The following is a 25,644-nucleotide window of genomic DNA, read 5'->3' as shown; positions in this document are numbered from 1 at the left end:
ACAGTCAGCAAAAGCAAGACCAGGAGCTGACTGTGGCTCAGATCATGAACTCCTTATTGCCAAATTCAGACTCAAATTGAAGAAAGTAGGGAAAACCACTAGACCATTCAGGTATGACCTAAATCAAATCCCTTATGATTACACAGTGGAAGTGAGAAATAGATTTAAGGGAGTAGATCTGATAGATAGAATGCCTGATGAACTATGGATGGAGGTTTATGACATTGTACAGGAGACAGGTATCAAGACCATCCCCACGGAAAAGAAATGCAAAAAAGCAAAATGGCTGTCTGAGGAGGCCTTACAAATAGCTGTGAAAAGAAAAGAAGCGAAAAGCAAAGGAGAAAAAAAGGAAAGATATACGCATCTGAATGCAGAGTTTCAAAGAATAGCAAGGAGAGATAAGAAAGCCTTCCTCAGTGATCAATGCAAAGAAATAGAGGAAAACAACAGAATGGGAATGACCAGAGATCTCTTCAAGAAAATTAGAGATACAAAGGGAACATTTCATGCAAAGATGGGCTCGATAAAGGACAGAAATGGTATGGACCTAACAGAAGCAGAAGATATTAAGAAGAGGTGGCAAGAATACACAGAAGAACTGTACTAAAAAGATCTTCGCAACACAGATAATCACGATGGTGTGATCACTGACCAAGAGCAAGACATCCTGGAATGTGAAGTCAAGTGGGCCTTGGAAAGCATCACTACGAACAAAGCTAGTGGAGGTGATGGAATTCCAGTTGAGCTCTTTCAAATCCTGAAAGATGATGCTGTGAAAGTGCTGCACTCAATATGCCAGCAAATTTGGAAAACTCAGCAGTGGCCACAGGACTGGAAAAGGGCAGTTTGCATTCCAATCCCAAAGAAAGGCAATGCCAAAGAATGCTCAAACTAACAGACAATTGCACTCATCTCACACGCTAGTAAAGTAATGCTCAAAATTCTCCAAGCCAAGCTTCAGCAGTACGTGAACTGTGAACATCTAGACGTTCAAGCTGGTTTTAGAAAAGGCAGAGGAACCAGAGATCAAATTGCCAACATCCGCTGGATCATGGAAAAAGCAAGAGAGTTCCAGAAAAACATCTATTTCTGCTTTATTGACTATGCCAAAGCCTTTGACTGTGTGGATCATAATAAACTTTGGAAAATTCTGAAAGAGATAGGAGTACCAGACCACATGACCTGCCTCTTGAGAAACCTATATGCAGGTCAGGAAGCAACAGTTAGAACTGGACATGGAACAACAGACTGGTTCCAAATAGGAAAAGTAGTACGTCAAGGCTGTATATTGTCACCCTGCTTACTTAACTTCTATGCAGAGTACCTCATGAGAAACGCTGGGCTGGAAGAAGCACAAGCTGGAGTCAAGATGGCTGGGAGAAATATCAATAACCTCAGATATGCAGATGACACCACCCTTATGGCAGAAAGTGAAGAGGAACTAAAAAGCCTCTTGATGAAAGTGAAAGTGGAGAGTGAAAAAGTTGGCTTAAAACTCAACATTCAGAAAACGAAGATCATGGCATCTGGTCCCATCACTTCACGGGAAATAGATGGGGAAACAGTGGAAACAGTGTCAGACTTTATTTTTCTGGGCTCCAAAATCACTGCAGATGGTGACTGCAGCCAGGAAATTAAAAGTCACTTACTCCTTGGATTAAAGTTATGACCAACCTAGATAGTATATTAAAAAACAGAGATATTACTTTGCCAGCAAATTTCCAGTCCATCTAGTCAAGGCTATGGTTTTTCCAGTGGTCATGTATGGATGTGAGAGTTGGATTGTGAACAAAGCTGAGTGCCAAAGATTTGATGTTTTTGAACTGTGGTGTTGGAGAAGACTCTTGAAAGTCCCTTGAACTACAGGGAGATACAACCAGTCCATCCTAAAGGAGCTCTGTCCTGGGTGTTCCTTGGAAGGACTGATGCTGAAGCTGATACTCCAATACTTTGGCCACCTCATGCAAAGAGTTTACTCATTGGAAAAGACCCTGATGCTGGGAGGGATTGGGGGCAGGAGTAGAAGGTGACGCCAGAGGATGAGATGGCTGGATGGCATCACTGACTCGATGGACAGGAGTTTGAATGAACTCCGGGAGTTGGTGATGGACAGCAAGGCCTGGCGTGCTGTGATTCATGGGATCACAAAGAGTCAGACAAGACTGAGTGACTGAACTGAACTGAACTGAATATTCCATTGTGTATATGTACCACATCTTCTTTGTCCATTCATCTGTTGATGGACATCTAGGGTGCTTCCATGTTCTAGCTATTGTAAATAGTGCAAATACTGCAATGAACACTGGGTTTACATATGTCTTTTTCAATTTTGGTTTCCTCTGGGTATATGCCTAGGAGTGGGATTGCTGGGTCACGTGGTGTTTTTATTCCTAGTTTTTTAAGGAATCTCCATGCCATCTTCCATAGTGGCTGTATGAATTTACATTCCCACTAACAGTTATGTGCCACATTTTTATTTATTCCTCTGTCATATACATTTACTGTTGTTGTCGTTCAGTTGCCCAGTCATGTCTGACTCTTTGTGACCCCATGGACCGCAGCATGTCAGGCCTCCCTGTCCCTCACCATCTCCTGGAGTTTCCCGGAGTTCATGTCCATTGCATCAGTGATGCTATTGAACCATCTTACCCCTGTCTTACTCTTCTCCTTCTGCCTTCAGTCTTTCCTACCATCAGGGTCTTTTCCAGTGAGCCAGCTGTTCACATCAGGTGACCAAAGTATTGGAGCTTCAGTGTCAATCCTTCCAATGAGTATTCAGGGTTGATTTCATTTAAGATTGATTGGTTTGATCTCCATTCTGTCCAAGGGACTCCCAAGAGTCTTCTCCGGCAACACAGTTTGAAAACATCAATTGGTCGGCGCTCTGTCTTTTTTACCATCCAGCTCTCACAACCGTATGTGACTACTGGAAAAACCATAGCCTTGACTATACAGACCTTTGTTGGCAAAGTGATATGTTTGCTTTTTAACATGCTAGGTTTGTCATAACTTTCCTGCCAAGAAGCAATCATCTAATTTCATGGCTGCAGTCACCATCAGCAGTGATTTTAGAGCCCAAGAAGAGGAAATCTGTCACTGCTTCCACATTTCCCCCTTCTATTTGCCATGAAGTGATGGGGCTGGATGTCATGATCTTAGTTTTTTAATATTTAGATTTCATCTGGCTTTTTCACTCTCTCTTTCACCTGCATCAATGGGTTCTTTTTTTTCCTTTTTGCTTTCTGCCATTAGAGTGGTATCATCCTCCTATCTGAAATTGTTGATGTTTCTTCTGCCAATCTTGATTCTAGCATGTAACTCATCCAGTCTGGCATTTCTCATGATGTGCTCAGCCCATAAGTTAAATAAACAGGGTGACAATAAGCAGCCTTGTCTTACTCCTTTCCTTTCAAACCACCAGACATTTGTTCTCATCTCCCATGCTAGTAAGATTATTCTCAAAATCCTGCATGCTACGCATCAGCATTATGTGAACTGAGAACTTCCAGATGTCCAAGCTGGGTTTAGAAAAGACAGAGGAACCAGAGATCAAAAAAAAAAAAAAAAAAAAAAAGAAAGAAAAAAAAAGCAACCAGACATTTAGTACTATGTATTATAAAGATAACTAATGAGAACTTACTGTATAGCAGAGGGAACTCTTCTCAGTGCTCTGTGGTGACCTAAATGGAAAGGAAATCCACCACAGAGCATTGAGAAGAGTTCCCTGTGCTATACAGTTCCCTGTGCTAAACTGTTATATTTAAAATATAGTAATGTTATATTAAATTTTTGTATTTTAATAAATAGTAGTATTGTGTTGCTGCTGCTGCCAAGTCGCTTCAGTCGTGTCTGACTCTGTACGACCCCATAGACGGCAGCCCACCAGGCTCTACCGTCCCTGGGACTCTCCAGGCAAGAACACTGGAGTGGGTTGCCATTTCCTTCTCCAATGCATGGAAGTGAAAGTGAAGTTGCTCAGTCGTGTCCGACTCTTCACGACCCCATGGACTGCAGCCTACCAGGCTCCTCCACCATGGGACTTTCCAGGCAAGAGTACTGGAGTGGGTTGCCATTGCCTTCTTCAAGTATTGTGTTAAATACTACTATATATTAAATAGAATAGCAAGGAGAGATAAGAAAACCTTCCTAAGTAAACAATGCAAAGAAATAGAGGAAAACTATAGAATGGGAAAGACTAGAGATCTCTTCAAGAAAATTAGAAATACCAATGGAACATGTCATGCCAAGATGGGCACAATGAAGGACACAAATGGTATGTACTTAACTGAAGAAGAAGATATTCAGAAGAGATGACAAGAATACACAGAAGAACTATACAAAAAATTCTGAATAACCCAGATAACCATGATGGTGTGGTCACTCACCTACAGCCAGACATCTTGAAGTGCAAAGTCAAGTGGGCCTTAGGAAGCATCACTACAAACAAAGCTAGTGGAGGTGATGGAATTCCAGCTGAGTTACTTCAAATCCTAAAAGATGACGCTGTTAAAGTGCTGAGCTCCATATGCCAGCAAATTTGGAAAACTCAACAGTGGCCATAGGAATGGAAAATGTCAGTTTTCATTCCAGTTCCAAAGAAGGGCAATGTCAAAGAATTTTCAAACAACTGCACAGTTGCACTCATTTCACATGCTAGCAAAGTAATTCTCAAAATTCTCCAAGCTAGACTGGTTCAACAGTATGTGAACCAAGAACTTGGAAATGTTCAAGCTGGATTTAGAAATGGCAGAGGAACCAGAGATCACACTGCCAACATCCATCTGTTCAATCATAGAAAAAGCAAGAGGATTTCAGAAAAATATCTACTTCTGCTTCATTCTCTGGTGGCTCAGAGGGTAAAGCGTCTGCCTGCAATGCGGGAGACCCGGGTTTGATCCCTGGGTCAGGAAGATCCCCTGGAAAAGGAAATGACAACCCACTCCAGTATTCTTGCTTGAAGAATCCCATGGACATAGGAACCTGATAGGCTACAGTCCACAGGGTCTCATAGAGTCATACACGACTGAGTGACTTCACTTTCTTTCTACTTTCTTTTCTGCTTCATTGACTATGCTAAGGCCTTTGACTATGTGGATCACAACAACCTTTGGATAATTCTTCAAGAGTTGGGAATACCAGACCACCTGACCTGCCTCCTGAGAAACCTGAATGCAGGTCAAGAGGTAACAGTTAGAATTGGACATGGGACAATGGACTGGCTCCAAATTGGGAAAGGAGTACATCAAGGCTGTTTATTGTCACCCTGCTTATTTAACTTCTATGCAGAGTACATCATGTGAAATGCCAGGCTGGATGAAGCACAAGCTGGAATCAACATTGCCAAGAGGAATACCAATAACCTCAGATATGCAGATGACACCACTCTTATGGCAGAAAACCAAGAGGAACTAAAGAGCCTCTTGATGAAGGTGAAAAAGGAAAGTGAAAAAGCTGACTTAAAACTCAACATGCAAAAAACTAAGATCATGCATTCGGTCCCATCACTACATGACAAACAGATGGGAAAACAATGGAAACTGTAACAGACTTTATTTTCTTGGGCTCAAAAATCACTGCAGGTGGTGATTGCAGCCAGGAAATTAAAAGACTCTTACTCCTTGGAAGAAAAGCTATGACCAGCCTAGACAGCATATTAAAAAGCAAAGACATTACTTTGCCAACAAAGGTCCGTCCAAAGCTATGGTTTTTCCAGTAGTCAGACATGGATGTGAGAGTTGGACCATAAAGAAAGCTGAGTGCCAAAGAATTGACACTTTTGAACTGTGGTGTTGGAGAAGACTCTTGAGAGTCCCTTGGACTGCAAGGAGATTAAACCAGTCCATCCTAAAGGAAATCAATCCTGAATAATCATTGGAAGGACTGATGCTGAAGCTGAAGCTCCAATACTTTGGCCACCTAATATGAAGAGTTGACTCATTGGAAAAGACCTTGATGCTGGGAAAGATTGAAGGCAGGAGAATGGGACAACAGAGGATGAGATGGTTGGATGGCATCATTGACTCAGTGGACATGAGTTTGAGCAAGCTCCAGGAGATGGTAAGGGGCAGGGAAGCCTAGCATGCTGCAGTCCATCGGGTTGCAAAGAGTTGGACATGACTGATCAACCGAACAACAGCAGAAATGTATACATATGACTGATTCACTTTCCTCAAGAGCAGAAACTAATACAACATTGCAATTATACTCCAATAAAAATTTTTAAAGAAGAGTTTCTTTTGAATTGCAGATGCATTTTATTACTACGAAGTCAAGATTACTTTTTTTTAGAGTTCATGACTTCTGTGTCTTATCTAAGAAAATGTTGCCTACACCATAGTTTTATACTTATAGGTTTTACACAATTGCTCCATTTCAAGTTATGTTTTGCATGTGGTGCAGCCAAAAGTCCGTGTTCATTTAAGACATGTTGATACTGAATCATGCTGACATTGTTTTCTGAAACAATATCCTTGCCACATTAAATTGTCTTGGTGCATTCATAAACTATTAATTGACCTTGTGTGTATTGACTTATTTCAAAATTATTCACTATTCTATTGATCTATATTCCTATTCTCATGCCAATATTATTATTTTCTTTGCTATGGATTATAAAAGTTTTGAAATTAGGTAAAGTAAGTCTGGCAGTTTTTTTCTCATTTTAAATTATTATGGTTTCCCTTTCACTTCTGTGTAAAATTAAGAAATATCTTCAAAAAGTAGGCTGCTAATGTTTTTGGCTTTGATGGAGTTGACCCTGTAGGTCAAATGGGGGAGAGAACCAGCTCTATAATAATATTGAGTTATTCAGTCTGTGTGCAAGGTATATCTCTATTTGCATCCTCTTTAGTTCACCATAAATATTTTGTGGTTTTTAATGTACTAGTATTGCAGGTATTTTGTTAAATTCATCCATATGTATTTTTCAGTTTTTATATTGTTATAAATAGTATATTAAAATTTTTCAAGACAGCAAAAGATACACTGATGTATAGAACAGTCTTTTGGACTCTGTGGGAGAGGGAGAGGGTGGGATGATTTGGGAGAATGGCATTGAAACGTGTATAATATCATATATGAAATGAGTCACCAGTCCAGGTTTGACGCACGATACTGGATGCTTGGGGCTGGTGCACTGGGACGACCCAGAGGGATGGTATGGGGAGGGAGGAGCGAGGAGGGTTCAGGATGGGGAACCCATGTATACCTGTGGTGGATTCATGTTGATATATGGCAAAACCAATACAATATTGTAAAGTTAAAAATAAAAAATAAAAAATTGAAAAAAAATTTTTTTTTCAATTCTCCATGCTAGGATACAAAGTACCATTGATTTTTGGTTTTTGTTCATCAGCCTTGTAATCCTGCTACCTTGCAAAATCACTTAGTGAAACCTATTTGGAGGGAGATTCTTTTTTGTTTTCTTTCCCTTCTTTTTCTGCCTTCTTTTAGATTAGTTTATTTCTTACTTGTTCATTTTATCTCTATTATTATCTTATTAGGTATATCTCTTTTTTAGCATTGGTTTTTATCCCAGTCTTTCTATCGTGTCATTTTGCGTGTGTGCTGGTACTATGCAAAATGTAATATCTTTACCAACTTTATATATAAACATAACACTAAGCAATATGTAACCAGCATCTGGAGTGACATTTAAGTCTGTGGTATGTCCTCAGCTCTATTCTGTTTGGGTGTAAAGACAGAAATCAAAATGTTGGAAGGAGTTTGATATTTGATACATTATAGAATATTACAATAGCAAATTACTTTACTGTTTATTTATTTCATTCCATAAGCTCTGACTGAAGCAATCCCTTAGGTGAATTAAGACGATCTGGCTTTATTACCTCTCTTTTCACAGAGTTCAATTTAACCTCCCATTCTTCATGTATTTTTCCTGGACATTTTCAAAGTTAGGTTCTTCTCTTTTCAAAGGAGCATGAAGTTCCTCACAGGTATGGGGGAACCATGATAATGGAGCCTGGATGCGTTGGAGATGTGAAAGTCAGACAACTGACACAGAGAAGATTTCAAAGCATAGTATAATCTTTAGTAAGGTTTAACTTTATTAAAGAATTCAAGATTTTTTATTAAAGAATCACTGAGTTAATTCAACAATTTTGTTGTTGTTTAGTCATTAAGTTGTGTCCGACTCTTTGTGACTCCATGGACTGCAGCATGCCAAGTTTCCCTGTCCTTCACCATCTCTGACAGCTGCTCAAATTCTTCCCTGGTAGCTCAGCTGGTAAAGAATCTGCTTGCAATGCAGGAGACACCAGTTCAATTCCTAGGTCAAGAAGATACACTGGAGAAGGGATATGATACCCACTCCAGTATTCTTGGGCTTCCCTGGTGGCTCAGATGGTAAAAAATTTGCCTGTAATGCAGGGCACTTGGGTTCAATACCTGGGTTGGGAAGATCTCCTGGAGAAGGCAACAGCTACCCACTCTAGTATTCTTGCCTGGAGAATTCCATGGACAGAGGAACCTGGCGGACTACAGTCCATGGGGTTACAAAGAGTTGGACATAACTGAGGGCTTCACTTGCTTTCACTTTTCATGTCCATTGAGTTGGTGATGCCATCCAACCATCTAATCCTCTGTCACCCACTTCACTTTCTGCCCTCAATCTTTCCCAGCATCAGTGTCTTTTGCAATGAGTTGGTTCATCAGAACTATTCAGCAATAGTGCAGCTAAAATTTTTAAAATTTAAGTACATTGACATGTTGATGTTATATGTATTCTTTATATGCATAGAAGTAAATATGCAAATATTGTTGCAATATATTCTTATAGGAAAAGAAAGCTGTAAAATACCATATAAAATAAATCCTGTTTATGTAAATATAAAATTTCTTGAATAAAATCCACTTTAGAAGGATAAATGAATAACGGAAGGGTGAAGTTCTTTGACGTACTTCTTTCCATTCATATCTATGTTATTGTATTTGGGTTTCCATCATGAAGAAGAATTAATTTGAAAAGCAGAAAATCAAAAGGGAATTTCCACTTGGAAAATAAATCCCTGCTCACATACCAGGCTATGACTTAACTCAGGGAAATATTAAGTTAGTAGGGAAGGGTAAGGAGGTCTTTTACATATTTTGGGGGGCTCATATCCACAGGGCATCACCATGATGCTTCTCCTAAGGACAATGTTTCCTCAAAATCTGCCCTTAGGGCCATGTGCGTCAGAATTCCCTGGCTGCAGAGTTCAAGAAAGAGCATCACTGGAGGTGGAGCTGGGATGTGCAACGTTAACAAGCTCCCCAGGGGATTCTGTGGCACATCAAAGTTTAGGAACGACTGCCCGAGGGCATCTGTCTTGGGGAGAGTAAGAAGAAAACTGAGCAATTAATCTATGTTTAATGCATGTCTCTAACCAGGAGTTCGGTGTCTGGCCCCTTGAGTCCTCTCCCTGTTGGGCAGATGATAGTGTTCACACTCCATTTCTGAACTTGGAGATGAACTCCTTAGAGACGAACTCCAAGGTGTATGGATTTTTTCTCTCTGATGCTGGTAAGGGGTTCAGGACCACAGAATTGGCCACATCTAGTCTCCAGGTGTCCTAAGGAGAAACTGAGAAACCCGTCCTTACTCTCAGCAGCCAGATCACATTAGCATAAAGTTCAGAGCAGAACTGGTTTCCTTTCCCTATAGCAGGTGCGTATTTGTGTGAGTGTTTGTGTGTGTGTATGTACACAGGTGTTCTTATTTATGTTAGTTCTCATGCTAGTACCTAAAGACAAGGGGAGAAGGCATATCATGGCTTATCAGTTTGACTCTTGATAACAACTCTTTTTATTATGGGTGTGCCTATTCATGGGGTCAGGAGAGTTTGTTGGATCAAGAGAAGATTAGATAATGATAAATATGAGTACTAGTAAAAAATATGTGACTGACAGTAATATTTTTAGTTTGTAAAGCAGTGATATTGCAAGGCTGAGATCTAAGACCCTCTGAGTTCAATCAAGAGATATGACTCTTTTCTGTTCAGCCTTTATACATAATGTAAACTTTGGCAATGTATTTTTGATCCACTTCCCTGTGAGAATTTGTTGTTGAAACTTCCTCCCTACACTTTACTTAGGAAGGGATTTTGAAGTCAGATTTCAAAAAATCATTATGTCACAATCTGAAGGTTAAACCATAGGATTGTTCTTAAATGTACAGAAACAGAATAGAAATTAGGGAGATTTTAACTTACTATCTATCCCTCTACTAAGATGCTGTGACATTTTCTCTTTGCTGAAAAGACACAGCTGCAAATTATGACTTAAAGGTGGCCTCTCTCCTAGAAGATGGAAAAATGCCACTGAGCCAGTTTCTGTTCTGTATCAAACCTCTTCTTGGTTGGTAAATTCCCTGTTTTATGTGGTAATGCCATACATTTTAGGGTTTTGCAGGGACATGGCAAAGCAGGCAGACACTGACATTCACCAGCAGAAAGGACTCATTATTATCTGCCTCTGTAGTGAAAATTTACTATCCTTTTGTTCACAACAGACAGGAGAGGAGCATGAAGAGGGAGAAAAATAGCAGCGTGTCAGAGTTCCTCCTCCTGGGGCTCCCCATCCGGCCAGAGCAGCAGGGCATGTTCTTCGCCCTGTTCCTGGGCGTGTACCTGACCACGGTGCTGGGCAACCTGCTCATCCTCCTGCTCATCAGGCTGGACACTCGCCTCCACACCCCCATGTACTTCTTCCTCAGCCACTTGGCCCTCACTGACGTCTCCTTTTCATCTGTCACTGTCCCTAAGATGCTGATAAACATGCATACTCGGGATCAATCCATCCCCTATGCAGGGTGTGTAACACAGATGTATTTCTTCCTCTTTTTTACTGATCTGGATGATTTCCTGCTCACCTCGATGGCCTATGATCGATACGTGGCCATCTGCCACCCTCTCCACTACAGCACCGTCATGAGACAGGGGCTGTGCACCTTACTAGTAACTGTGTCCTGGATTCTCTCCTGTGCCAACGCCCTGTGTCACACCCTCCTCCTGACCCGGCTGTCCTTTTGTGCTGACCACAGCATCCCCCATTTCTTCTGTGACCTTGATGCTCTGATGAAGCTCTCCTGCTCGGACACATCCCTTAATGAGCTGGCCATTTTCACAGCAGGAGTGGTCGTCATCATCCTGCCATTAATATGCATCCTGACCTCTTATGGCCGCATTGGGGCCACCATCCTGAAGGTCCCCTCCACCAAGGGGATATGCAAAGCATTGTCCACATGTGGCTCCCACCTCTCTGTGGTGTCTCTGTATTATGGAACAATTATTGGGCTGTATTTTTTCCCCTCATCCAACACCTCCAGGGACAAGAGCACCATTGCCTCTGTGATGTATACAGTGGTCACTCCACTGCTGAACCCCTTCATTTATAGCCTAAGGAACAGGGACATGAAGGGGGCCCTGGAGAGACTCTTGCACAGGGCGAAAATCTTGTCTCAATGATGTTTGCTTATCTTTATAACAGCCATGTGTGTTCACAAAACCTCAGCTCCTATATCCCTAGATTTGATCCCAGCATGGAATAAATACTCAGTAAATGTTTGATAGTTGAATTGCATTCCTTTACAATTATGTCTATTTACTAACAGTTCATTAGCATAAATTTGGAATTTTGAGTTTAGGTTCTTGATTTTTGATCTTGTCTATTAGGCTGAGAATTTATATAGCTCTTAGTACTTATGTCTCTCCTCTTATTTCCTGGGAATTTATTTCTTTTTTAAAATGTGTTTAATTATTCATTTATTTTTATTGGAGGATAATTGCTTTACAATATTTTGTTGATTTTTGCTATATAGCAACATGAATAAGCTCTAAGTATACATATATTCTCTCTCTTTTTATCCTCCATCCAACTCTCCCCATGCTTTGCAGCCCTCTAGGTCATCACAGAGTACCACACTGAGTGTCCTGTGCTATGGAGCAGTTTCTCATTAGCAATCTAATTTACACATGGTAGTGTATGTATGTCAATGGTACTCTCTCAGTTTTTCCCACCCTCTTCTTCCCCCTGAGCAAACTCTGTGAAGGACAGGGGAGAATGGTATGCTGCAGTCAATGGTCTTGGAAAGAGTCAGACAAGACTTAGCAACTGTAACAACAACTCCTCCTCCAACTGTATCCAGAAATTCATTCTCTATGTCTGCCTCTCTATTCTTGCCTGTGAAATCGCTTCATCACTACCATTTTTCTCTATTCCGCATGTAGACATTAACATAAAATATTTAGTTTTCTCTTTCTGACTTTTTTCACTCTATATGTCAGACCCAGACACTATGTAGACCCATCCACGTCCCAGCAATGGCACAGTTTTGTTTGTGGCTGTATAGTATTCCATTGTATATACGTGCCACATCTTTATCTATTCCTCTGTCAGTGGACATTTACTACTGTGTATAAAATAGATAACTAATGAGAATATACTGTATAGCACAGGGAACTCTACTCAAAGTTCTGTGGTGACCTAAATGGGAAGGAAATTTTAAAAAGAGGGGTATACAGTTCAGTTCAGTTCAGTTGCTCAGTCGTGTCTGACTCTTTGCAACCCCATGAATTGCAGCATTCCAGGCCTCCCTGTCCATCACCAACTCCTGGAGTTCACCCAAACTCATGTCCATAGAGTCGGTGATGCCATCCAGCCATCTCATCCTCTGTCATCCCCTTCTCCTCCTGCCCCCAATCCCTCCTAGCACCAGGGTCTTTTCCAATGAGTCAACTCTTCGCATGAGGTGGCCAAAGTATTGGAGTTTCAGCCTCAGCATCAGTTCTTCCAATGAACACCCAGGACTGATCTGCTTTAGGATGGACTGGTTGGATCTCCTTGCAATCCAAGGGACTCTCAAGAGTCTTCTCCAACACCACAGTTCAAAAGCATCAATTCTTCATTGCTCAGCTTTCTTCACAGTCCAGCTCTCACATCCATACATGACCACTGGAAAAACCATAGCCTTGACATATGGCAGATTCATTTTACTGAGATCAGAAAATAACAAAACATTGTTAAGCAACTGTAGTCCAATGACTTTTTTAAAAAAAAGTTTCTTTGGAAGAGCAAATGCATTTTATTTTATGAAATCAAGATTCTATCTTTTCCTTTTAGTGTTCATGACTTTTGTGTCCTATTTAAGAAAATATTACCTACTTCACTTTTACCAAGATTTTGTCCAATGTTTTATTCAAAATAGTCTTATAGCTATAGTTCTTACACATTTGACCCATTTTGAGTTATGTTTTGCATATTGTGTGGCTCAAGAGTCCATGTTCAATTAAGCCATATTGATACTGAACCATGCTGGCACCATTTATTGAAACACTATGCTTGCCACATTAAATTGCCTTGGTCCACTGTAAACTATTAACTGACCTTATTTGTATTGATCTATTTAAAAATTATTTGCTGTTCTATTGATCTATATTCCTATTCTCATGCAATTATTTTTATTTTCCTTTCGATGGATTATAAAAAGATTTTGAAATTAGGTAAATTATGGCATTTTGCTTTCATTTTAAGATTTTTTGTCTTCCCTTTAACTTCCATATAATATTAAGAATCACTTTCTACAAGTAGGCTGCTGATACATTGCCTTTGATTGCACTGACCCTATAGATCAGTTGGAGGAGAGACTTGGCTTCGTAACAATATTGGGCTATCCAGTCTATGTGCAAAGTGTATCTCTATTCATTTTCATTCTCTTTAAATTTACCATGAATGGGTTTGTAGTTGTAAATGTACTGGTATTTTGGTAAATTCATCCATATGTATATTTTGCTTTTTAAACTGTTATAAATAGTATATTAAAATTTTCAATTCTCAGTGCTCACTGTTAGGATATAAAGTATCATTGATTTTTGTTCTTTATTGACAAACTTTGTAATGCTGCTACCTTGCAAAATTCACTTACTGCAAATAGATTTGGACAAAGATTGTTTCTTTACTTTTCCCTCTTTATTGGCCTTTTTTAGATTAGTTTGTACTATTCTTTTGATCTCTCTTATCAACATAGATATGTCTCTTTATGAGCATCAGGTTTTTACCCCTTTTTTCCATCTTGTCTTTGTGTGTATGTGTGCCTGCACTATGTGAATGTAGTATGTTTACCAATATTATACATAAACACGAATTACACTAATTAGTATGTAACCAGCAGCTGGAGTGACACGGAAGGCTGTGGTAATGTCACAACTCTACTCTGTTTGAGGTGTAAAGTTGGAAACCACAATATTTTGAAGGAATTTGATATTTGATACATGTATAAAATATCATGATGCAACTTTCCTTTATTATTCATTTATTTCATTCCATAAGCTCTGACTTAGATCATTCCTTAGGTGAATGAAAAGAGTCTGGCTTTATTGCCTCTCTTTCCATGGGCTTCCACCTGGACTTCCATTCTTCATGTATTTTCATGGACATTTTCAAAGTTCGGTTGTTCTCTCTTCAAAGGAACAAGCCACAGGCATGGGGGAACTAAGACAATGCAGCCTGTTAAAATGAATGCTTTGGAGATCTTAAAGTAATCTTGATCAGACAAATGACACAGGAGAAGACTTCAGGGTGTACTATAATATTTTTTAAAGTTTTACCTTATTTTTTATTATTTTATTTTATTTTTTAACTTTACAATATTGTATTGGTTTTGCCATATATCAAAATGAATCCACCACAGGTATACATGTGTTACCCATCCTGAACCCTCTTCCCTCCTCCCTCCCCATACCATCCCTCTGGGTTGCCCCAGTGCTATTGAAGAATTAGATATTCTGTGTTAATGGATCATTCAGTTAATTCAACAAGAGAGCAACTAAAAATTTAAAAATTTAAGAAGATTAATGTATTGATGTTATATATATTCTATGAACTGATAAGCATAGATGTAGACTTGCAAGTATTAATGCAATAAATATATTTTAGGAAAAGAAAGCTCTAAGATACCATGCAAAATAAATCGCATTTATGTAAATATATCCTAAAAGATGATGCTTTTAAACTGCTGCACTCAGTATGCCAGCAAATTTGGAAAACTCCCCAGTGGCCCCAGGACTAGAAAAGGGCAGTTTTTATTTCAATCCCAAAGAAAGACAAGGCCAAAGAATGTTAAAACTACAGTACAACTGCACTCATTCCACATGCTAGCAAGATTATACTCAAAGCCATTCAAACTAGGCTTCAGCAGTATGTGAACCAAGAACTTCCAGAAGTTTAAGCTAGATTTAGAAAAGACAGAGGAACCAGAGATCAAATCACCAACATCTGTTGGATAATAGAAATATCAAGAGAATTACAGAAAAACATCTACTCCTCTTTCACTGAGTATGCTAAAATCTTTGACTATGTAGATCACAACAAACTGTGGAAAATTCTTCAAGAGATGGAAATACCAGAGCACCTTACCTGCCTCCTGAAAAACCTGTGTGCAGGTCAAGAAGCAATAGCTAGCACGGGACATGGAACAATTGACTGGTTCCAAATTGGGAAAGGAGTACATAAAGGCTGTATATTGTCACCCTGCTTATTTATCTATATACAGAATGCATTACGCGAAATGCCAGACTGGATGAATCACCAGCTGGAATCAAGATTGCTGGGAGAAATATCAACAACCTCACATAAGCAGATGACACCACTTTAATGGCAGAAAGTGAAGAGGAACCAAAGACCCACTTGATGAGGGTGGAAGAGGAGAATGAAAAACCTGGCTTAAAATGCAACATTCACAAAACAAAGATCATGGCATTCTGTTCTGTTGCTCCTGGCAAATAGATGGGGGGCAAAGTGGAAACAGTGACAGATTTTATTTTCTTGGGTTCAAAATTACTTCATTTGGTAACTGCAGTCATGAAAATAAAAGGCACTTGACCTTGGAAGAACAGCTATGACATTTCTACACAACCTATTAAAAAGCAGAAACATCACTTTTCCAACAAAGGTAATTTAGCCAAAGCTGTGGTTTTCCTGTGGTCATGTATGGATGTGAGAGTTGGACCAGAAAGAAGACTGAGTGGCAAAATTAATACTTTCCAAATGTGGTACTGGAGAAGACTCTTGAGAGTCCCTTGAACAGCAAGGAGATCACACCAGTCAATCCTAAAGGAAATCAATCCTGAATATTCATTGGAAGGACTGATGTTGAAGACGAAACTCCAATAATTTAGCCATCTGATGTGAAGAGTCAACTCACTGGAAAAGATCCTGATGCTGGAAAAGATTGAAGGAAGGATATAAAGGTGATGACAGAGGATGAGATGGTTGGATGGCATTACTGACTTAATGAACTTGAGTTTGAGCAAACTCTGGAAAATAGCAAAAAACAGCGAAGCCTGGCATGTTGAAACTCATGGGGTTGCAAAGAGTCAGATATGGCTTAGACACTGAACAACAACAACTGGAGTTGAACAACATTGGAGTTGAAAAATAGCTCCAATATTCTTGCCTGGAGAATTCCACTGACAGAGGAGCCTGGGGGGCTACAGTCCGTGGGGTTGCAAAGAGTCCAACATGACTGAGCAACTAACCTTTTGATAGAACAACAACAAATGTAAGGTTTTATGAATAAAAAGCGTTTTAGAAGTATAAAAAATGAATAAAAGACAGGGGAAATACTTTGACTTTACCATATTGTATTTGGATCTCTACCATGAAGCAGATATATTTAAAAGGCAACAAACTAAGAAGGCATCTCGGCTTGGGAGAAAACTCCATCCTCACATCCCAAGCTTTGACTTAACTAGGGGAAGCTTGAAGCTTGTAGGAAGGGTCAGTGAGGAGGTCTTTCCACATCTCCTTCAGGCTCACACCCATGGGGCGTCATCATGATGTTCTTCCTAAGGACACTGTTTTCTCAGTGTCAGCCCTTAGGACCATGTACATCAGAATTCTCTTGCTGCAGAGTTCAAGAATGAGCATCAGTGGAGTTGGAGCTGGGATCTGCATCATTAATAAACTCCCCAGGGCATTCTAGGGAACATCAAAGTTTAGGAACCACTGCCCTAGGGCATGTGTCCTGGAGGGAGAAACAAGAAAACTGAGCAATTAATACATGTTTAATGCATGTCTCTAACCAAGAGCTTGGAGCCCTATCCCTTTGGATCCACTTTCTGGTGGACAGAGCAGTCTTCACATCTTCATGTCTGAAGTTGGTGAATTGAAGATAAAGCTCTTTTTTCTCTGATGCTGGTGAGTGGTTCAGGACCACAGAAATGGATAAGTCTTGTCTCCAGGTGTCCTACAGAGAAGCTGCAAAACCAGTTCTTACTCAAGGCAACTAGATCAATCAAGCATAAAGTTCAGAAAAGAACTGGATGACCTACGGCAATAGCAGGTGTGTATTTGTATGTGTGTGTGTGTCTGTATATAGGTGTTCAGCATTTCTCTGTGCTCTGGCTATGATACTTTTTTAAACTAGTTCTTAAAGATGAGTGGAGAAGGCATATTAGGGCATATCTCTTTGACACCTCTTGGTAGCAACTGTTTTTATTTTGGATTAGGGAACTCTTCAACAAGAGGATTTTGTTGAATCAGGAGGATATTGGTGAATGATTAATATGAGTGTTAGTAAAAATATATACATAACTGCCAGTAATATTTTTATTTCATAGAGCACAATATTACAAGATTGAGCTCTTAGAAATTCTGAATTCAGTTGACAGGTAAGCTTCCTTTATTTTTCTTCAACTTTTATACATAATGGAATCTGGCTATTTAGTTGCTTATTTATTTTTAAAGAATTTTTTTGATGTGGATCATTTTAAAAATTCTTTGCTGAATTTATTACCATATATTTTTGTTTCATGTTTCAGTTTTTAGCTATAAGGCATGTGATTTCTTTATACATGGAACAGAGATTGAACCCACAACCCCTGATTTGCATCTTGAAGTATTAACCACAGGACTGCCTGGAAATTCCTTGGCTGTGTATTTTTGACCCACTTTACTTCAAGAATTCGTTATTGAACAGTCCTCCTTATACTTTACATGTGAAAGGACTTTGAAGTCAGATTTCCATAGGTCAATATGTCACAACTTGAAGGTCAAACCTTATGATTGTATGTCCAGAAACAGAAGAGAAATTAGGGAGGTCTTTAACTTACTATTTCTCTGCTAAGAAAGTGTGATACTTTCTCTTTACTGAGGTGATGGAAAAATGCCACTGAGCCAGTTTCTCTTCTGTATCAAACTCAATTCTTGGTTGGTAATTCCCTCACTATACATGGTAATACCATTCATCTTCGGGGTTTTTGCAGGGCAATGCAGACAGACACTAACATATTCACGAAGAGAAAGGACTCATTTATATATGCCTGCTGCAATCAAAATATGCTTCTTTCACTGTCCTTTCATTCCCATAAGACAGGAGAGGAGCATGAAGAGGGAGAATCAGAGCAGCATGTCCGAATTCCTCCTCCTGGGACTTCCCATCTGGCCAGAGCAGCAGGGCGTGTTCTTTGCCCTGTTCCTGGGCGTGTACCTGACCACAGTGCTGGGCAACCTGCTCATCCTCCTGCTCATCAGGCTGGACCCTCGCCTGCACACCCCCATGTACTTCTTCCTCAGCCACTTGGCCCTCACTGACATCTCCTTTTCATCTGTCACTGTCCCTAAGATGCTGATCAACATGCAGACTCAGGGTCAATCCATCCCCTATGCAGGGTGCGTAACACAGATGTATTTTTTCCTATTTTTTACTGGTCTGGATGATTTTCTGCTCACTTCAATGGCCTATGATCGGTACATGGCCATCTGCCACCCTCTCCACTACACCATCGTCATGGGACAGGGGCTGTGCACCTTACTAGTAACTGTGTCCTGGATTCTCTCCTGTGCCAATGCCCTGTATCACACCCTCCTCCTGACCCAACTGTCCTTTTGTGCTGACCTCAGCATCCCCCATTTCTTCTGTGACCTTGGTGCCCTGCTGAAGCTCTCTTGCTCAGACACATCCCTCAATGAGCTGGCCATTTTCACAGCAGGAGTGGCCGTCATCATCCTCCCACTAGTATGCATCCTGATCTCTTATGGACGCATCGGGGCCACCATTCTGAAGGTCCCCTCCACCAAGGGGATCTGCAAAGCATTGTCCACATGTGGCTCTCACCTCTCTGTTGTGTCTCTGTATTATGGAACAATTATTGGACTGTATTTTTTCCCCTCATCCAGCACCTCCAGGGACAAGAGCACCATTGCCTCTGTGATGTACACAGTGGTCACTCCACTGCTGAACCCCTTCATTTATAGCCTAAGGAACAGGGACATGAAGGAGGCCCTGGAGAGACTCTTGCACAAGGCAAAAGTCTTGTCTCAATGACATTTGCTAGTCTTTATAGCAGCCACGAGTGTTCACAAAACCTCAGATCCTACATCCCTAGATTTGAGCCCAGCATGGAATAAATATTCAGTAAATGTTTGATAATTGAATTGCATTCCTTTACAATTATTGTCTATTTCCTATCAGTTCATTAGCATAAATTATGAATTTTGAGTTCTGATCTTGATTTCTGATCTTGTCTATAAGGCTGAGCATTTATATAGCTGGTAGTACTTCATCTCTCCTCTTATTTCCTAGGAATTTATTTCTTTTTAAAATGTATTTAATTTTTTATTTACTTTTTATTGGAAAATAATTGCTTTACAATATTTTGTTGGTTTTTGCTATATAACAATGTGAATCAGCTCTAAGTATACATATATTCTCTCTTGATCCTCCCTCCCTACCCTCCCCATGCTTTGCAGCCCTCTAGGTCATCACAGAGTACTACATTGAGTTTCCTGTGCTATGGAGCAGTTTCTCATTAGCAATCTAATTTACACATGGTAGTGTATATATGGGAAATAGATGGGGAAACAGTGGAAACAGCATTGGACTTTATTTTTGGGGGCTCCAAAATCACTGCAGATGGTGATTGCAGTCATGAAATTAAAAGACACTTACTCTTTGGAATGAAAGTTATGGCCAACCTAGATAGCATATTGAAAAGCAGAGATATTACTTTGCCAACAAAGGTTTGTCTAGTCAAGGCTATCATTTTGCCAGTAGTCATGTATGGACTTGAGAGTTGGACTGTGAAGAAAGCTGAGTGCCGATGAATTGATGCTTTTGAACTGTGGTGTTGGAGAAGACTCTTGAGAGTCCCTTGGACTTCAAGGCGATCCAACCAGTCCATCCTAAAGGAGCTCAGTCCTGGGTGTTCATTGGAAGGACTGATGATGAGGCTGAAACTCCAATACTTTGGCCACCTCATGAAGAGTTGACTCATTGGAAAAGACCCTGATGCTGGGAGAGATTGGGGGCAGGAGGAGAAGGGGACCCCAGAGGATGAGATGGCTGGATGGCATCACCGACTTGATGGACATGAGTTTAGATAAACTCCGGGAGTTGGTGATGGACAGAGAGGCCTGGTGTGCTGCGATTCATGGGATTGCAAAGAGTCGGACATGACTGAGCAACTGAACTGAACTGAACTGAAGTGAAGTGTATATATGACAATGGTACTCTCTCAGTTTGTCCCACCCTCTCCTTCTCTCTGAGCAAACTCTGTGAAGGACAGGGAAGCCTGGTATGCTGCAGTCCATGGGGTTGTAAAAAGTCAGACAAGACCTAGTGACGGAATAACAACTCCACCTCCGACTGTGTCTAGAAATTCATTCTCTATGTCTGCCTCTGTATTCTTTCCTGTCAAATCGGTTCATCACTACCATTTTTCTAGACTTCATATATAGACATTAACAAACAATATTTATTTTTCTCTTTACTCTGTATTGCAGACCCAGATAATATATAGACCCATCCATGTTCCGGCAATGGCACACTTTTGTTACATTCTGTGGCTGTATAATATTCCATTGTATATATGTGCCACCTCTTCTGTATCTATTCCTCTGTCATTGGACATTTACTACTGTGCATAAAAGAAATAACTAATGAGAACCTGCTGTATAGCACAGGGAACTCTACTCAAAGCTCTGCAGTGGCCTAAAGGGGAAGGAAATGAAAAAAAAAGGAGGGGGTACATATGGCAGATTCAGTTTTCTGAAAAAAGAAAATAACACAACATTGTTAAGTAACTATAGTCCAATAACTTTTTAAAAAAAATTTCTTTGGAAGAGCAATGCTTTTTATTTTTATGAAATCAAGATTCTACTCTTTTCCTCTTAGTGTTCATGACTTTTGTGTCCTATTTAAGAAAATATTGCCTACCCCACGTTTTAAGATTTGTCCAAGTTTTTCTGGAAGATAGTTTTATAGTTATAGATCTTAAACAATTGATCCACTTTGAGTTATGTTGTGCATGTGGTGTAGCAGCAGCGTCCATGTTCACTTAAGACATATTGATGCTGAACCATGCTGGTACCATTTATTAAAACACTATCCTTGCCATGTTAAATTGCCTTGGTGCATTTGTAAACTCTTAATTGACCTTATATGTATTGATGTATTTCAAAATTACTCATTGTTCCATTGATTTATATTCCTATTCTCATGTAATTATTTTTATTTTCCTTGCTTTGGATTATAAAACAGTTTTGAAATTAGATAAATTAAGTATGGCATTTTGCTTTTCATTTTAACATTTTTTGTCTTCCCTTTTCAGTTCAGTTCGGTTCAGTCACTCAGTTGTGTCTGTTTGTGACCCCATGTACTGTAGCACGCCAGGCCTCCCTGTCTATCACCAACTCCCAGAGTTTAATCAAACTCATGCTTATTGAGATGGTGATGCCACCCAACTGTCTCATCCTCTGTCATCCCCTTCTCCTCCCGATTCAATATTTTTTTTTCTTTACAATATTATATTGGTTTCGCCATACATCAACATGAATCCACCATGGGTGTACACGTGTTCCCAATCCTGAACACCCCTTCCACCTCCCTCCCCATACCATCCCTCTGGGTCACCCCAGTGCACCAGCCCTGAGCATCCTGTATCATGCATTGAACCTGAACTGGCAATTCGTTTCACATATGATATTATAATATTTCAATGCCATTCTCCCAAATCATCCGACCCTCGCCCTCTCCCACAGAGTCCAAAAGACTGTTCTATACCTCTGTGTCTCTTTTGCTGTCTCGCGTACAGGGTTATCATCACCATCTTTCTAAATTCCACATATATACATTAGTATACTGTATTGGCAGAGAAGGCAATGGCACCCCACTCCAGTACTTTTGCCTGGAAAATCCCATGGACGGAGGAGCCTGGTAGGCTGCAGTCCATAGGGTTGCTCAGAGTTGGACACGACTGCGCAACTTCACTTTCGCTTTTCACTTTCATGCAATGGAGAAGGAAATGGCAACCCACTCCAGTGTTCTTGCCTGGAGAATCCCAGGGATGGGGAAGCTTGGTGGGCTGCTGTCTCTGGGGTCGCACAGAGTCGGACACGACTGAAGCGACTTAGCAGCAGTAGGAGCAGCATACTGTATAGCTGTGTTTCTTTCTGGCTTACTTCACTCTGTATAATAGGCTCCAGTTTCATTCACTTCATTAGAACCGATTCAAATGTATTCTTTTTAATGGCTGAATAATACTCTATTGTGTATATGTACCACAGCTTTCTTATCCATCATCTGCTGATGGACATCTAGGTTGCTTCCATGTCCTGGCTATTATAAACAGTGCTGCGATGAACATTGAGGTACACGTGTCTCTTTCAATTCTGGTTTCCTCAGTGTGTATGCCCAGCAGTGGGATTGCTGGATCATAAGGCAGTTCTATTTCCAGTTTTTTAAGGAATCTCCACAATGTTCTCCATAGTGGCTGTACTAGTTTGCATTCTCACCAACAGTGTAAGAGCATTCCCTTTTCTCCACACCCTCTCCAGCATTTATTGCTTGTAGACTTTTGGACAGCAGCCATTCTGACTGGCGTGAAATGGTACCTCATAGTGGTTTTGATTTGCATTTCTCTGATAATGAGTGATGTTGAGCATCTTTTCATGTGTTTGTTAGCCATCTGTATGTCTTCTTTGGAGAAATGTCTGCTTAGCTCTTTGGCCCTTTTTTTTTTTTTTTTTTGATTGAGTCGTTTATTTTTCTGGAGTTGAGCTGCAGGAGTTGCTTGTATATTTTTGAGACTAATTCTTTGTTAGTTGCTTCATTTGCTATTATTTTCTCCCATTCTGAAAGCTGTCTTTTCACCTTGCTTACAGTTTCCTTTGTTGTGCAGAAGCTTTTAATTTTAATTAGGTCCCATTTGTTTATTTTTGCTTTTATTTCCAATATTCTGGGAGGTGGGTCATAGAGGATCCTGCTCTGATTTATGTCAGAGAGTGTTTTGCCTATGTTCTCCTCTAGGAGTTTTATAGTTTCTGGTCTTATGTTTAGATCTTTAATCCATTTTGAGTTTGTTTTTGTGTATGATGTTAGAAAGTGTTCTAGTTTCATTCTTTTACAAGTGGTTGACCAGTTTTCCCAGCACCACTTGTTAAAGAGATTGTCATTTCTCCATTGTATATTCTTGCCTCCTTTGTCAAAGATATGGTGTGTGGATTTATCTCTGGGATTTCTATTTTGTTCCATTGATCTATATTTCTGTCTTTGTGCCAGTACTGTACTGTTTTGATGGCTGTGGCTTTGTAGTAGAGCCTGAAGTCAGGCAGGTTGATTCCTCCAGTTCCATTCTTCTTTCTCAAAATTGCTTTGGCTATTCGAGGTTTTTTGTATTTCCATACAAATTGTGAAATTATTTATTCTAGCTCTGTGAAGAATACCGTTGGTAGCTTGATAGGGATTGCATTAAATCTATAGATTGCTTTGGGTAGTATACTCATTTTCACTATATTGATTCTCCCAATCCATGAACATGGTATATTTCTCCATCTATTAGTGTCCTCTTTGATTTCTTTCACCAGTGTTTTGTAGTTTTCTATATACAGGTCTTTTGTTTCTTTAGGTAGATATATTCCTAAGTATTTTATTCTTTCCGTTGCAATGGTGAATGGAATTGTTTCCTTAATTTCTCTTTCTGTTTTCTCATTATTAGTGTATAGGAATACAAGGGATTTCTGTGTGTTGATTTTATATCCTGCAACTTTACTATATTCATTGGTTAGCTCTAGTAATTTTCTGGTGGAGTCTTTAGGGTTTTCTGTGTGGAGGATCATGTTATCTGCAAACACTGAGAGTTTTACTTCTTCTTTTCCAATGTGGATTCCTTTTATTTCTTTTTCTGCTCTGATAGCTGTGGCCAAAACTTTCAAAACTATGTTGAATAGTAATGGTGAAAGTGGACACGCTTGTCTTGTTCCTGACTTTAGGGGAAATGCTTTCAATTTTTCACCATTGAGGATAATGTTTGCTGTGGGTTTATATAGCTTTTATTATGTTGAGGTATATGTTCCTTCTATTCCTGCTTTCTGGAGGGTTTTTTTTTTTTTTATCATAAATGGATGTTGAATTTGTCAAAGGCTTTCTCTGCATCTATTGAGATAAATATATGGCTTTTATTTTTCAATTTATTGATATGGTGTATTACATTGATTGATATGCGGATATTGAAGAATCCTTGCATCCCTGGGATAAAGCCCACTTGGTCATGGCATATGATCTTTTTAATGTGTTGTTAGATTCTGATTGCCAGAATTTTGTTAAGGATTTTTGCATCTATGTTCATCAGTGATATTGGCCTGTAGTTTTCTTTTTTTGTGGGCTCTTTGTCAGGTTTTGGTATTAGGGTGATGGTGGCCTCATAGAATGAGTTTGGAAGTTTACCTTCCTCTGCAATTTTCTGGAAGAGTTTGAGTAGGATAGGTCTTAGCTCTTCTCTAAATTTTTGGTAGAATTCAGCTGTGAAGCTGTTTGGACCTGGGCTTTTGTTTGCTGGAAGATTTCTGATTACAGTTTCAATTTCTGTGCTTGTGATGGGTCTGTAAAGATTTTCTATTTCTTCCTGGTTCAGTTTTGGAAAGTTGTACTTTTCTAAGAATTTGTCCATTTCTTCCAAGTTGTCCATTTTTGGGGCATATAATTGCTGATAGTAGTCTCTTATGATCCTTTGTATTTCTGTGTTGTCTGTTGTGATCTTTCCATTTTCATTTCTAATTTTGTTGCTTTGATTTTTCTCACTTTGTTTCTTGATGAGTCTGGCTAATGGTTTGTCAATTTTATTTATCCTCTCAAAGAACCAGCTTTTGGCTTTGTTGATTTTTGCTATGGTCTCTTTTGTTTCTTTTGCATTTATTTCTGCCCTAATTTTTAAGATTTCTTTCCTTCTACTAACCCTGGGGTTCTTCATTTCTTCCTTTTCTAGTTGCTTTAGGTATAGAGTTAGGTTATTGATTTTACTTTTTTCTTGTTTCTTGAGGTATGCCTGTATTGCTATGAACCTTCCCCTTATCACTGCTTTTACAGTGTCCCACAGGTTTTGGGTTGTTATGTTTTCATTTTCATTCACTTCTATGCATATTTTGGTTTCTTTTCTGATTTCTTCTGTGATTTGTTGGTTATTCAGCAGCGTGTTGTTCAGCCTCCATATGTTGGAATTTTTAATAGTTTTTCTCCTGTAATTGAGATCTAATCTTACTGCATTGTGGTCAGAAAAGATGCTTGGAATGATTTCAATTTTTTTGAATTTACCAAGGCTGGATTTATGGCCCAGGATGTGATCTATCCTGGAGAAGGTTCCATGTGCACTTGAG

At 39.7% G+C, this 25,644-nt stretch overlaps 1 protein-coding gene across 4 annotated transcripts; it reads left to right on the top strand.

Moving 5' to 3' along the window:
• The first annotated feature begins 8,659 nt into the window (after nt 1-8,659).
• Nucleotides 8,660-19,321, top strand: OR1J4B (olfactory receptor family 1 subfamily J member 4B). 4 transcript variants are annotated; one of them, XM_002691559.3, is made up of 2 exons: nt 8,660-8,667; nt 10,523-11,533. In XM_002691559.3, exons 1-2 carry the CDS (start codon nt 8,660-8,662, stop codon nt 11,463-11,465), a joined length of 951 nt encoding a protein of 316 aa, XP_002691605.2. In that variant the 3' UTR covers nt 11,466-11,533. The 4 variants fall into 4 exon arrangements, with proteins under 4 accessions (XP_002691605.2, XP_059747391.1, XP_059747390.1 ...); XM_059891408.1 differs by lacking the exon at nt 8,660-8,667 and adding an exon at nt 9,373-9,392 and having other exon boundaries at nt 10,544-11,533; XM_059891407.1 differs by lacking the exon at nt 8,660-8,667 and adding an exon at nt 18,379-19,321 and having other exon boundaries at nt 10,514-11,020.
• The last annotated feature ends 6,323 nt before the right edge of the window (nt 19,322-25,644 follow it).

This window comes from Bos taurus, chromosome 11 (assembly GCF_002263795.3).
Source record: "Bos taurus isolate L1 Dominette 01449 registration number 42190680 breed Hereford chromosome 11, ARS-UCD2.0, whole genome shotgun sequence".
Taxonomy (NCBI): domain Eukaryota; kingdom Metazoa; phylum Chordata; class Mammalia; order Artiodactyla; family Bovidae; genus Bos; species Bos taurus.
Note: the sequence above shows the minus strand (reverse complement) of the source record. Positions and strands in the feature narration are given on the sequence as shown.

Coding starts and splice junctions, on each gene's coding strand:
- OR1J4B (XM_059891407.1), top strand. CDS start 10,524: ATGAAGAGGGAGAAAAATAGCAGCGTGTCAGAGTTCCTCCTCCTGGGG. Junction 11,021..18,378: donor ACCCTCCTCCTGACCCGGCT/GTCCTTTTGTGC, acceptor ACAGGAGAGGAG/CATGAAGAGGGAGAATCAGA.